Here is a 14,441-nt window from a genome sequence, read left to right as displayed (position 1 = left end):
TTTACTGCATTATTTGGTTTACTTTTAAATCTTTCAGATGAATTTATTGGGTAAAAAAAATGTCTGTGAATTCGCCTTTGATTGCACCAGAGAGCATCTACATAAACATTTTCCCTGGGCCCTAAAGCGGGAACCGGACCCCACACCGTAATGACATTGCGCTACGCGCACATAAATGACAACATTTCTTTAGTACCCCTACCCTATAATTTCTTTCTGGCTAGAACACTGGTTGTAAACCAGGGCTTGATTTCACAAAGCCAGGCCTCGACCTCTACAGCGGCCACCAGCGGCCATTGCCGCGATGCCCCAGCCAATTGCAGTGAAGCCCTTTTAAAAATCACGTACCTTACGGCCACTTGGCCGTCGTGCCCTTTTCCATTGATTCCATAACATTATTTATTCGAAAAAGTTATTTAATGTTAACATTGTGACCCATTTAATTTTTATGGAGGTAAAATTCGGAACGTACGATCCCGCACACAAGTTTTTCACAATGCTGCTTCTGTGCAATAAAAAATATGTCGAGAATGTGGCATGGTAACCATATCAAACGTAGTTGAGCTGTTTACTACTAAAAACGCAGCACCAGACTACTCCAATGTATAAACTCGCTGCAAGTCCCTACATTAAATTACGCATTTTCGCACTGATTTTGTCCATTGAGATCTGTATTTGTAGTGGATGGGGCAGGGGAGGCGCGCGGCCGGGGGCTGGATACAGTCTATGTTTTTCCCCTGGCTATTTCGCTGGTGTCCAAGGCTTGTACTGGATTAATGTTTGTGACCCACCACTACCAGTGATCTGCCTGCCTTGCGACTTTGTTTTTCTACTAAAAACGCAGCACCAGACTACTCCAATGTATAAACTCGCTGCAAGTCCCTACATTAAATTACGCATTTTCGCACTGATTTTGTCCATTGAGATCTGTATTTGTAGCGGATGGGGCGGGGGAGGCGCGCGGCCGGGGGCTGGATACAGTCTATGTTTTTCCCCTGGCTATTTCGCTGGTGTCCAAGGCTTGTACTGGATTAATGTTTGTGACCGACCACTACCAGTGATCTGCCTGCCTTGCGACTTTGTTTTTCATTGCCAAACACATGTTTGTGTACACACAACAAGCGTGGAATTGTAAAACGTCAAACGGCAGAGCCCTAATTTGGCAATCATCATACTCCATCAAGTTAATTATTGATTATCAGCATGCCATCCCACAAAAGATGCAAAAATAAGCAGGGAAGCGAAAGGGCTAGAGTGGTAGCAAAGTGCCAACTTTAGAAGCATTTTTTAATTAGGTGCGTTTGTTTACTTTTTTTATAGTAATTATTTAGCGCAGTCTAGCATGGCATAAACGCCAGCATGCAAAATACAACTTACAAGTTTAGCTAAATGCTAGGCCAATTTTTTTGTGCCAAGGGGTTGGGGGTTCGTTTTTAATTTTCTTAATCATATTTATATAAAAAAAGAAGGGAAAAAAAAGAAATAAATATTTTTCCCAATCATCGGATTTAGCTGAGCCTCCGGGTTGTTGGTGTATGATGGGGGTTGTTGGCGTGGGGTGGGTTGGGCTCGTTTGTCTCGCAGAGCTGGGGTAGTGGTGAGCCAGAGACTAATTGATCTTTTTTCTTCAGATTAGCACGCAGGGAATTATTTTTCTTAATATTTTGTCTGTATGATTTTTTCAACAATTCTTTGTTCTGGACCAATGATTTGTTTTCAGATGACCAGAAGGGAGTTTAATTAAGTCGATGAATAAGGGTTAGGGGGTAAGTTAATTACTGGGGTAATTGTTTGCAATTCGAGTGTTGCAAAAAAACTGTAAATAATTCAGAGACAAATATTTTTTAACTTTTATTCAATGTCAGCGACAATGAAATAAATATGGGTTGGAAAGTTGACCACCATCTTGAAATCAGTGGAAAGTATTTTAACATAACCATCAACATTTGAAAATGGCCTTGGTGCCCTTTCAGTTGGCCTTGGTGCCCCTTTCTTTTTGAGAGCTTTTGAGGCCAAGTGGCCTTGCCCCTCTGAAGCTAAAGGTTGAGGCCTGCAAAGCACCAAGATTTTAAAGGACTTGTTACTATCACCGTTGATGTAGCAACTTGATGTTGAGCCTTGGCCTTGTACAAAAACACTAAACAAAAATCCACCTTCATAACCTATAAAGTCTTTAAAATGTTCCGCTAAAGGTTTCTAGATGACGCATTTGCCAACAAGTAATAAGGACAGCGAGTCAATGCATCTGGAGACAAGTTTTGTTGGGGTTTGGTCGACACAAAAGCCAGAGTACCGACTCTCTGTCGATCAAGGCTTACTTATCTGTGGGCAAGAAGCCAACTGAAGACTGAGTTTACATCTTCCCATTTAGCCATGGTGGTTTTTATTTGTTGTATTGGAAAAAAAAAAGGACTTTAATCACCAAGTATAAAAATTAACGCTGTATGTTAAGTAGTTCTATGCATTTCCTTCTGGTAATAGTTACAGCCAGTTTGTGTGAAGCGGTCATCAGTGGAATTAAGTCACAGTTCAAACACGATAACATTTTAAATAGCTTACCTGTCCTCAATGCAGGACTGGTAGTACATATGTAGAACCTTATCTTTAATCCAGATGATTCGTTTGTATTCTGATCTCACCAACTGTTCATTGTTGAACCACTTCTTATAAATGTGTGCCAGGCCTAACACTGCTTCTTTGCGAATTTTCCACTGAAAAAAATTAAAACGGCAAACATTTCTTTGAGTAAAACTTACAAATACTTCACTGAAACAAAGATTAGAAAACGGGTGTACAAGAGATGACCTACATGTACATGTACAAATGGAATAGGCTTTCAATGATTTTCAGCCTTTTTAATCACATTTTCCCAAAGGCAAACAAAATTAGTTTTCAGACTACAGTCGGAAGAATATCCTGACTGAGAATATTGTGGACAATGGAGTTTAACAAAATTAGCAATAAAAAAACACATTCATTGACAGTTTTGCCAATTACTTCAACAAAAAGCACATTTAGCCGAAACCCTTGAAATGAAGAAGAATAAATCCAAGACTTACTTTTTTATCAAGAGTGCGGTCTTTGATAAGTGTCAGCATCTCATCGCTGATGTTGGTGATGTCTTTCTTGGCAGCCTTAGCTATGGCTGCAACCACCTCTTGCCTCACCCCTTCATCAACATCATGGACGCGCTCTCGTAACTTCTCTGAATTGAGAAGACAAACAAAAACACTATTAAATGGATATGAACAGTACATGTACATGAACGACACAACTGATTTCATCATCAGTTTTAACCAGTGACACAGGCAGAACTCTTCTACTAAGAACAAGGGAGGTCTAACAAACTGCAAATTAAAAAAACTTAGCATTCGGAAATGTTCAGAAAGCAGTCTAGCAATTGTGTAGCAATTCGATCCGGCAATTCCCTAAACATGGTAGAACACAGAGGCCTGGTGGAAATTGTTCATGTTTGTTTAATACCAAAGAGAAGTCTTTCAAAGCAAAAAGGTGAAATGCACAGTACAAAAACTGTAACCTTTCCCTCATCTTCAGTTTTACTCTGCAACAAAAAAAAACGGGAACATTACTTCAAAGTCAGAAATGAAAACAAAAGGACAGGCTCTAAAACAGACTGTTGGTTGTTATATTTACCTATCAAATCATGGAGGAGGTAGGAATGATGTATGATGAAATCCGACACAAACTGGACACACGCTGTCCGAATACCTACACTGATGTCACTGAACCTGAATAAGACAGTTATGTAAAATACGTCACTCAACAGCGTTGTTTACGATCATCACGCAGCATGGCCTATGCTAAGAGTTTGAGATAGGACAGTTAACTCAGAATTTATCAATGCTGAGGGTTTGTTGCATTTTACTCATTTACATTTATTCTAGTTTCTGACTGTGAAAAAAAGATCAGTCTAATGAGCCTTCCCAGCATAGGAAAGATGCCAATGAGGACAACACATACAGCATCTCACCGCAATCCAAAATGGTAATAGTTTACTTTTTTAAAATGTCAGACCTGTCATTGGTACATTAAAAGAGGATAGTCTTAGTAGAATTTTAGAGTTCTACTACCACAAATATTTTAGGCTTCTCTTCATACAGAGGCCACTGTCTTTGTGTATGTGCCCTCTTAAAATTACACAACAAATTTTTCAAATGGATGATCCCTTTACAAAAAGAAAACTAACAATTGGAAAATTTAGTTCAACTTGAATACCTACATATAGTTTTGATCATCACGCTTGCAATCACCTGTCTTTTAGAAAGGTTTTTTAAAAGGAGAAAAACACAAAAACCTCCATACAATATATCTGGTATCTTGTCCCTTACCTGCCAAGGAAGCAGTTCCACAGGGGTTTGTTCTGGGATGCAAGGTCAGAGTCTTTGTTGGAGAACATCTGCCCTAGAAGGTTGGTGACAGCCAGCCGTTCCCTCTCATCATTGCTCTATATGCAAACAATTATAGGAGAATTGCAAGTCAATTAAGAGTCCAGTTAAACAAAAAATTTCTTCAATCACATGTGAAATTGTTGTACCAGGAATGTAAAATTCTAAGTAGAAAAAAGTCCAAGCAACAAAATTATTTTGTCCGACACTTTTGCTGTAAACGTATAATCCATGATACAGAGCTATTACTGTATTAGGCATGCAACTGCAGTTTGTCAAATAAAGGGGGACATTTTCCAGGCACAGCAAGACTCTATGCTGTGTTTCCAACAGCATAGTTAAGAAACGCGAACTATAGGAACCAGGCAAATTGAGGCAAGAAGAAATGTGGTCACATTTTAATGTTCACATATTTTTCTTGGGGATTGTAAGACACTGGTCGTCTTGTATAATGCACTGCAAATAATTGCCTCCAAGTTGCCTGTAATACTTGCCTCGTGTGGCTAGTACAATAATGTAGGTAGCACACTGGCTTTTAGTATCCCATGGAGCAAGTTGAAAAGTGGTGTTTGATAGCCAACAGTGGCAATATCGCCAGGCTAGTGTCGCCTGGGATGCTACTTAAATTATAGTGTACTACTAAAATAATAGTTCAAGACCCTTACCTTGAGTTTAAATTCTAGCTGTGGTAATACTGACAGCAGCAGTGTGCTGGATATGGTGTTGAGCTGATAGATGAGCTCATAGGTATTGCTAGCTAACTCCGTCTCAGTCGTCTTCCCCAAGATCAAAACATTGTTGAAGAACTACAACGAATGTTCAGAGCATTTGTGTTATTACATGTACATTTTGTCATAGTTTCTTTCCATTAATTTGTTTTACTAATGCAAACAAACTATGACAAAAAGTATATGTAAACCCTTTTTTGAACTGTTGTTCTTTTTGATGCAATAGTTCACAAAAGGGTTTATCTTTATCTTAAACAAAACAAATGACTCAAACTCAATGATGTTATGGTCATGTCAAACAAATAGAACAATGAAAGATGGTAGCAATTAAAAATGCACTTTACATTAGAATCAATACACATCATCATGGACTACTAAAATGCAGTTACTGAGCATTGAAACAAAGTTAAAAGACAGTGCATTTACAACAACAACCTTTAAATTTGGAGTTAACAAGAAAATATATATTTATAAATGGAAATGTAAAAGAGATAAAAAACACATCATAATGCAATGCAAGTACTGTGAGATATTAAATGCAGGGACAAGCCTAATTCAAATGCACTGCACATGCTGCATGGACTTAAATCCAAACATAAACAGAGAACACATCAAATAAACACAGAAATTGAATTTGGAGCTCACAGGAAAATGCATATGTTATATATAAAATGCAAGCATTGTAAACAACTAAATGCAGGAAATAATTAAAATGCACTTTGAAACCTAAACAGTAGCCTTGCTCAAGGCAGTCGCATTATTCGCTCCGAAAAGACGCAGCTGTAAACCCACCCGCCGTATACCCTGTGCATGGTGTGTGCGATCACACCGAATGACCAACACGTATACACACTGTCACATCGCACGAATACTGTTCACACAAGTCATCGCACTCGTACACCACTAACCGCATGCGGAGGCCGTCAGGCCGACAGCCTTGTCGGATCTGTATCTTCCCGTTTTAATGTGTTGTATTGAAAAAATTCCAATAGTGGACGAAATTGGGGGGGCTCGAGGATATGCTAGTATGCAGCTCATGAATATGTATATCGTTCGTCAGACCTATCAGACAACACAGGATGCGAGGCAAATGAATTATTCATTTTGACGTCCAATCACGCACTTCCCTTATCACGACCTTTGGACCCTATCATGCGTCTGTGGTGGTGGTGTGTGAGGTAAACATGTCTCGTCTTTCGCGGGCATTATGGTAATGAGCTGACCGTGGGAACTCTTCGCTTATTATAGTAATGAGGTCAGTGGCTTCAACACAGATCCTACAAGGCTGTCGGCCTGACGGCCTCCGCATGCGGATAGTGTACGGGGGCATCGTGTCGTGCGATGTTACGCACAGTGAATACGGGTGGGTTTTACGCACAGTGAATACGGGTGGGTTTTTATACAGCAGCGGTCTTTTTTCGGAGTGAATAATTCGACTGCCTTGAGCAAGGCTACCTAAACAGGGGAAAACTCTGCAAATTCGGCATCATTGCATCCAATTGCAGGCAGTACAGTGAAAAAAAGTGGCCATATTTAATGCGAGAAGTCATGAGAAATAACCAACACAAAAATGGAAAAAAAAATGGATAATGATATTCAATATAAAACATACACCAAATCCGTGTATAATCAGACATTCATATGCACAAGCCCAAGCACAAACACAGATTTGTTTATGCAATTAATCCCAAACTGAATGCGTACCACACATGAACATTTAGTTCACTTTTAATACAGGCATTTTGGTAAATTTGAGTCTTTATTCTAATAATTTTGAATTCAGAATTGAATTAAGAAAGAGCATGAGTTACAAACAACCAAAAGCTTTTAATGATATGAATACATGAACTCAAAAATGTGTTTTTTTTTTGTACAAGAATATTTAAAAGCATGTGTGCAATAAATGTTGTTGTTAAAAGATAACAATCTTGCAATCTACATGTAGTAATACTCACGGCTTGTATAGATGGCTCAATACTGGTAGCTGTCCTTTTGACCAGCTCCTTGGCCATTTGGAAAGCATGTGGATTCTCAGCCTTCTTGGAATCCAGTAGATTTGCCAGAATGACCTCAAGGAGGTCAGGGGGCACTGCGTCATTCTCGCTGATGAGGGGACACATTACGTCCAACATGAAGGTACGCACCTTGGGCGAGTGATACTCACTTGCAAAACGAGAATACATGTTATACTGTTAGTTTACAACTTCTAACTGGCAACCCCCTAACAGAGTTGTGTTAGGGGAGAACGTTGCATCAGTTTACTTTGGTGAAGTGATTGTTGGATGCCATTGTCAGTCCAAATGTATCTCAAAGAGCATTCAAATCTGAGGTCCTGTGTACACACATACGGGTTTTGATTTTTCATTGAAAATGGCTTCTTACCCAAATTGGCACAAATACCTCAATATGAGGCTCTTCCCAAAAGAAGTATTAAGGAAAAAGGGAAGGCTATATAGCTCATCTGGTAGAGCACCGTCACATAAGCCCAGAGCTGAAGATTTGAATCCTGCTCTTTTCTTTGTTCACCCCACAATTAAATCCTAAAATCAGGAAAAATCCTCATATAGTTATTAAAAACATGAAGGAGGTTTGCAATTTTGACTTCCCCAGTGACAAGTAAAACTTACCCATCACGTTTTTTTTTTAAAGATCACAAAAAAAGATAAGAATCTCAAGGGTTCTCATCTACTCACTTTGCGATGCTGAAGAAGACATTGAAAAGTTCCACAAAGATTTCATTGCAATCCTCCAGCTCCATGCAGATGTTATAGGACTTCACCATGGCCAGATTCTCTAGGAGGTAGAAGTAACGCTTCCAGGAAGGGCCATCCACATTCTCCAGACCCCACAGCTGCTTGTTAAGAAACTGGAATATTATCTGTAAGGAACAGAACAAAATGAAGCTCAAGTAGTGAATGGTTGTAATCGCTCAGCGGCTGAACCAAAGGCCCTGGGATTGGCTGACGTATCTGAAGGTGTGGTGGTAAACCAAGTTTTCTCATCTACATGTATGTGATGGCAAGTTTGGCCTCATTCAAGAAAATCTGAAATTGAAGCGACAAATCCTGAAATAGATATAGACCAAGCCATCAAGCAAGTTCTGCATACTGCCGAGTGGGTCATGGCAGCACAAAGGTTTGTACACAAAGACATAGAAAAATCATTTTTGTTTGAACTTTTTATGCGAATCACTCTCTCTACCAGTTCTTCTAATTTGAAAATCACAGGCATGTGGAAAAAAGCACCCCTGAATTTTCCCGAGGGGTGTGATTTTCAGAAATCAGAAAATGTGAGAGAGTAGCGCGACGCCATTGCGGCGTGGGGTCTGGGGCCCTCTTTAGACCCCGGGAAAATTGTACGTCCTAGATGCTCTCTGGTGCAATCTAAGGTCATTTCAGAGACATTTCTTGGACCCATTAAATTAATCTGAAATGATTTTAAAGTAAACCAAATAAATAAAAAACCAGTTGATCATCCGGATTTTTAAAAAAGGAGAAGGATGAGGGCCTTGTTATTTATTTTTTTTTTTTTCCAAGATGGCAGCTAAGTATTTCAAATCAAACAGGCTACCAACTCTTCAGTTTGAATCCATCACAAACTTAGTTTAAAATATCTATTTCCCCTATTTGTTACATGCGGACCCGTGTCAACAGGGTCGGATTATTACACCTGCTAGGCCAGCTAGGCATTCACTAATATTGTTTTATGAAACAGACGGTTACACATTTTCGAGAGCATCACGTTAGATTCAGGTATGTAAACGTCCTAGGCCAGTCCTTTTGAAAGGATTTTAATTTTTTTTTTAAAGGATGGGGGGGGGGGGGGACGATCAACTGGTTTTTTTTTTAATTTGGTCTAATACGAATAATGCAGTACAAGTTTGTCCACAAAATATTGTTGGGCCCTTTGCTGTGATTAGTGCTGGGCGAATAGTGAAATTTTGTTATTCGGATACAGCTGGCCAACTAGGGCGCTGTTTGTTTGTGAATGAGATCATACGGGCGGATTGATAGTAGTTTTAGACAGTGTCACTTGGTTCATTCATAAAAATGACCGGATCTAATTTAAAGATGGCGATTTGCTTCTTCTTTTGATCGTGATTGACTCTACATGAAGGAAAACTTTTGTAATCTTTGAACAAATTACATCAGAAATGTCATTGCTTTAACTCTTCACGGAGCTGAGCATAGTTAAATACTTAAGAGTCCCTGCCTGTAAGAGTGTACCAAGTGGTGATTCATGGGTTCTCAGATCTTCTTCTAAAAAATTAGAGTGATACATCATCATACCAAACGAATAAATCCAAAATTTTAGTTTGCTGACGCTTTCGGTTTTGGAGTTACCAGTTATCAAAGTTTGGGCCTAAAAGCCCTCGAGAAACGAATAGTACATTCCCTGTAAACACAAAAATGTGCGCCAAGGTCATCCCAACAAAAGTGAAACATTTTTTGAAACCTCCAGTTGGGCTCATAACAAAAGTAAAAAAAAAAAATTGGGATCTCGTTGGCGCGTCATGTTACGCGCACCTGAACCTTTGACGAACAGTGCCCTCGTGCCATTTTCAACGCCTCATAACTCAGCGCGCCTATAAGATCCCATGAATTAAACAAGTTCAAATGAAAGAGCTTGCATCCCTAAAACAAATTTAAGTGCAAAGTGCGTGGGATCTCGTTGGCGCAGAGAGATAATAGAGGTCAAAGTTCAAATTTTACCAATATATTGCGTTTTCGCACCTCCGTAACTTCGCGCGCCAACAACAAAAAATTGTTTTTATGGCAACTGGGTATTGGAACAGTTTTCATCTAATGACAAATGAAAAAAGAATTTTGGGATCTCTGCAACTTGCATGTCGAAAGATTTTTTGAACATTTTCTAAAGTATTGTCATTCCACACATTTTGGCCTAAATTGGCACAACATTCACTTTTTTCATCACTGTAAGTATCTATGCCAACAAGATCCCATCAATGTTTTCTTGTATTTGGTTAAGTTGAGTGTTCCTAAACAGATTTCAATTGAAAAATAATTGGGATCATGTTGGCCCACCAATATAACAAAGGTCAAAGGTCATATGAAACTACACTACTGCCTATTTCGGGCGATTTTGCGTCGTCTAGAAATCCACGCGCCAATATGATCCCATTAAGTTGTCTGTGTTTTATGATTATATAGATTCTCAGCAACACATAAAAAGCAAAAACCAAATGGGATTTGAGTGGCGCTAACAAATATTACAGATCAAAAGTTCACAATACATGCCTATACACATTGTACTTATGCATTGCTGTGGCAACCGAAAGTGAGAAATATCCCCCAATTTCAAAATGTTGGCAAACCATGAAGGGGATAGGTCTTCAAAATGAATTTTGGTCAAGATATAGACTGGACTTGTTTTTACAAATGGTGTTAGTTTAATGTTGGTTGGTAACTGTTGCCAAGGTCAAAGGTTACAAAGAATATGGGTGTTTTTTATATTTCTGTCAAGAGCCAACTTCAGAGCCTTTTCAAGATTTTATTTAAAGAACAAGGGCTCTATCATTTCAGTTTGGGACAGCCACTTATAATATCTAGGCACATATGGTTGTCCCAAATTAATTATAGAGCCCTTCCTTATTTGATAAAATGTTGACAGGGCTTCGAAGTTGGTTCTTGACAGAAAATGTATTACAAAACACCAATATTTTCTGTGGAGAGCCAACTTCAAAGCCATGTCATCGTTTTATCAAATGAACAAGGGCTCTATAATTAATTTGGGACAATCACATGTGCCTAGATAAAATAAGTGGTTTTCCCCAACATAAAGGAAAGAGCCCTTGTTCGTTAAATAAAATCTTGAAAAGGCTCCGAAGTTGGCTCTTGACAGAAAATATAAAAAACACCCATATTCTTTGTAACCTTTGACCTTGGCAACAGTTACCAACCAACATTAAACTAACACCATTTGTAAAAACAAGTCCAGTGTATCTCTTGACCAAAATTCGTTTTGGAGACCTATCCCCTTCATGGTTTGCCAACATTTTGAAATTGGGGGATATTTCTCACTTTCGGTTGCCACAGCAATGCATAAGTACAATGTGTATAGGCATGTATTGTGAACTTTTGATCTGTAATATTTGTTAGCGCCACTCAAATCCCATTTGGTTTTTGCTTTTTATGTGTTGCTGAGAATCTATATAATCATAAAACGCAGACAACTTAATGGGATCATATTGGCGCGTGGATTTCTAGACGACGCAAAATCGCCCGAAATAGGCAGTAGTGTAGTTTCATATGACCTTTGACCTTTGTTATATTGGTGGGCCAACATGATCCCAATTATTTTTCAACTGAAATCTGTTTAGGAACACTCAACTTAACCAAATACAAGAAAACATTGATGGGATCTTGTTGGCACAGATACTTACAGTGATGAAAAAAGTGAATGTTGTGCCAATTTAGGCCAAAATGTGTGGAATGACAATACTTTAGAAAATTTTCAAAAAATCTTTCGACATGCAAGTTGCAGAGATCCCAAGATTCTTTTTTCATTTATCATTAGAAGAAAACTGTTCCAATACCCAGTTGCCATAAAAAAAATGTTTTGTTGTTGGCGCGCGAAGTTACGGAGGTGCGAAAACGCAATATATTGGTAAAATTTGAACTTTGACCTCTATTATCTCTCTGCGCCAACGAGATCCCACTCACTTTGCACTTAAATTTGTTTTAGGGATGCAAGCTCTTTCATTTGAACTTGTTCAATTCATGGGATCCTATAGGCGCGTTGAGTTATGAGGCGTTGAAAATGGCACGAGGGCACTGTTCGTCAAAGGTTCAGGTGCGCGTAACATGACGCGCCAACGAGATCCCAAATTTTTTTTTTTACTTTTGTTATAAGCCCAACTGGAGGTTTCAAAAAATGTTTTACTTTTTCTGGGATGACCTTGGCGCACGTTTTTGTGTTTACAGGGAATGTACTATTCGTTTCTTGAGGGCTTTTTGGCCCAAACTTTGATAACTGGTAACTCCAAAACCGAAAGCGTCAGCAAACTAAAATTTTGGATTTGTTCGTTTGGTATGATGGTGTATCACTCTAATTTTTTGGAAGAAGATCTGCGAACCCATGAATCACACCCCCCCCTAATTTGGTACATTCTTACAGGCAGGGGCTCTTAATATATGCTGTATTATGCTGTCATAATAGAAGTTTCATAAGGATGCAGAGAAAACATTCATATCAGTTGTCGCCCGACATCCGCGGATATTCGGATATTAAAGAATATCCCGTTACTCGTTTGTAATTACAGAATTATCCGGTTTGTAAATAGGTATTCGCGCCCTATGCAGATATCCGGTTAAGAAAAAAAAGGCATCGGGTTACGGATAGGAAAACCTTTAATTCGCCATTAACCGGATATTCGAATAATTCGCCCAGGCCTTGCTGTGATACTCCTGATACAGATTTTTGCTTAAAGACTAAACAAAATTAAATGAAGAGGTAATTTCTGAACAGTCCTTATTGAAGAAATTAAACTTATCATTTAACAATGTCTATTTCCCATCCGTTGTCCATTTGATTTAAGAATTAATTGATCGAGAAGCTGAAATTATTTTGTATTTGATAAACTAATGTATTTAACAAATGAATTAGTTAAAGTAAAATAATTTTCACAAAATTATTTGCAACTAATCAAAATATCGAGAGTGATTAACCACTTATATAATAATTAATTGTTTACTTAATTTAAACAATTTTACACATTGTGTTGTTTTCGTAAAAAAGCTTACATTTCCGAGGAATATATTTACAGGATTCGCAGACCATGCTGTCGGCGGCTAATGCGTGCATACCAGCGAAGACTATGCTGTTGTACGATTTAAGCGTGCACCCTAGCGTTGGTGGCTATTGCATTTCGGGGAAAAAACCCATTTGCCCAAGCATGCGCAGACAAGTGCAGTCTTTGGTCAAGGCGGTATCGCGTGATGCACTGTGATATTTTGCCAGTACAGGGCGTTTACTATCATTCTTTTGCATGGTTCTGAAGCTAGCGTTCAATGTTATTTGCCTTTATTATAGAATGCAAAGTAAAAAGACTACGAGCCTTTATTGGAAACCATGTGACTGCTGCATGCGTTGTATCGCTGAGTGACATCGTGGAGTAGTAGGTCTGTGTTTTGCGGGAATTTCTAGTGAATTTTTCCGATGTTTATCTCAACCATTCTCAACCGTAAAAGTGTAAACATACAACCGGACATTTAGTATGCATATATAACAATTTTACAAAAATTAATTTGTTGACGTTATGTTACTGTACAAATTATGCAGTATAATTACGACAAAACTTAATGCCAAGGGAGGGATGCGTTTTCAGGGATTCAGGCGTGTGATTATTCGCACTCCTCGGAAAGATTTTATTTAGGCGTGCGATGGCGTGTGGGTGCGATCGCACACCTCAAATCAGAAGGACTTCTGTCAGGGAAATTGTGTAAATTGATGAGAAAGACACCTAATTCACATAAACAGTTAAAATGTTTAGCAATGTTTTCGTGTACAGAAATCTTGCACTACCGCGACCCAGTAATGACCGCATAGCAAGGCACTTGCACGAACGGGCTAAAACGAATCGATCTAAAGGCCCAGTTGTTGAACAGAGATACTTGTAGAACCCTATAGCTTACCCTCAATTGTTCAGCAGTTCGATATGGTGCTTCTGGGGCAAAGACACGGAAGATATCAGCAATGCAGCATGCCACCAGCAGTCGGACATCCTTGCTGGCATGCTTGAAGAAGAAGTTACTGATGAGATAGAGAGCTAGGGGCTCATACTGGGTGGCCTCTTCCTCCTGTTCCATGTCTTGGAAGGAACGAGCAAGCACCTGAGTACAATAAAAGCACCATCATGACCATCCAGAGATGTACTATGTAACAGGGGGCTCAAATGTGTTGTAAAATCCACAAGACCGCACAGAGGTTGTAGCTCAACCTTTTTTTAAGGACCACACTTTTTTGTACGAGACAAGAATCCAAAAGAGACATCCAAATGAGAAACAACTCAGCTGAATATCGGGTCTGAGGTAGAAAGTTAACTTTGAGCCCTGGAGGCAAACACATACTATTTATTCCTACCTTGAGTCTTCTAACAAGCTCATCTCTAGGGAGGTCTTGGGTGATATCTTTAGATCCTTGTGGGTACACAATGGGGGACACCACCAGTCTCTGGTGCCCTCTGCTCTTTGACATCTTGACTCATCCAACTGAAAAAATAAATGAAGAAAATAATAGCTTTTAGATTTTTCAACTTAGGACATAATTCATGGGCTCAAAATAAGGC

General features: G+C 39.0%; 1 protein-coding gene across 2 annotated transcripts in view; it reads right to left on the bottom strand.

The window, feature by feature from the left end:
• Positions 1–14,441, bottom strand: part of LOC139935740 (sister chromatid cohesion protein PDS5 homolog A-B-like) — a 40,624-nt gene that overhangs the window by 24,268 nt on the left and 1,915 nt on the right. For both annotated transcript variants that reach the window (XM_071930296.1, XM_071930297.1), the window contains exons 2-10: positions 14,237–14,364; positions 13,789–13,986; positions 7,828–8,012; positions 7,090–7,297; positions 5,072–5,212; positions 4,350–4,465; positions 3,655–3,749; positions 3,060–3,205; positions 2,560–2,711 (exon numbers count right to left, since the gene is read on the bottom strand). In XM_071930296.1, the coding sequence (XP_071786397.1) occupies positions 2,560–2,711; positions 3,060–3,205; positions 3,655–3,749; positions 4,350–4,465; positions 5,072–5,212; positions 7,090–7,297; positions 7,828–8,012; positions 13,789–13,986; positions 14,237–14,350 (1,355 nt within the window). In that variant the 5' untranslated portion in view covers positions 14,351–14,364. The remainder of the gene's footprint in view (positions 1–2,559; positions 2,712–3,059; positions 3,206–3,654; positions 3,750–4,349; positions 4,466–5,071; positions 5,213–7,089; positions 7,298–7,827; positions 8,013–13,788; positions 13,987–14,236; positions 14,365–14,441) is intronic.

The sequence above is a fragment of the Asterias amurensis genome, chromosome 4, assembly GCF_032118995.1.
Source record: "Asterias amurensis chromosome 4, ASM3211899v1".
NCBI classification, from domain to species: domain Eukaryota; kingdom Metazoa; phylum Echinodermata; class Asteroidea; order Forcipulatida; family Asteriidae; genus Asterias; species Asterias amurensis.
Note: the sequence above shows the minus strand (reverse complement) of the source record. Positions and strands in the feature narration are given on the sequence as shown.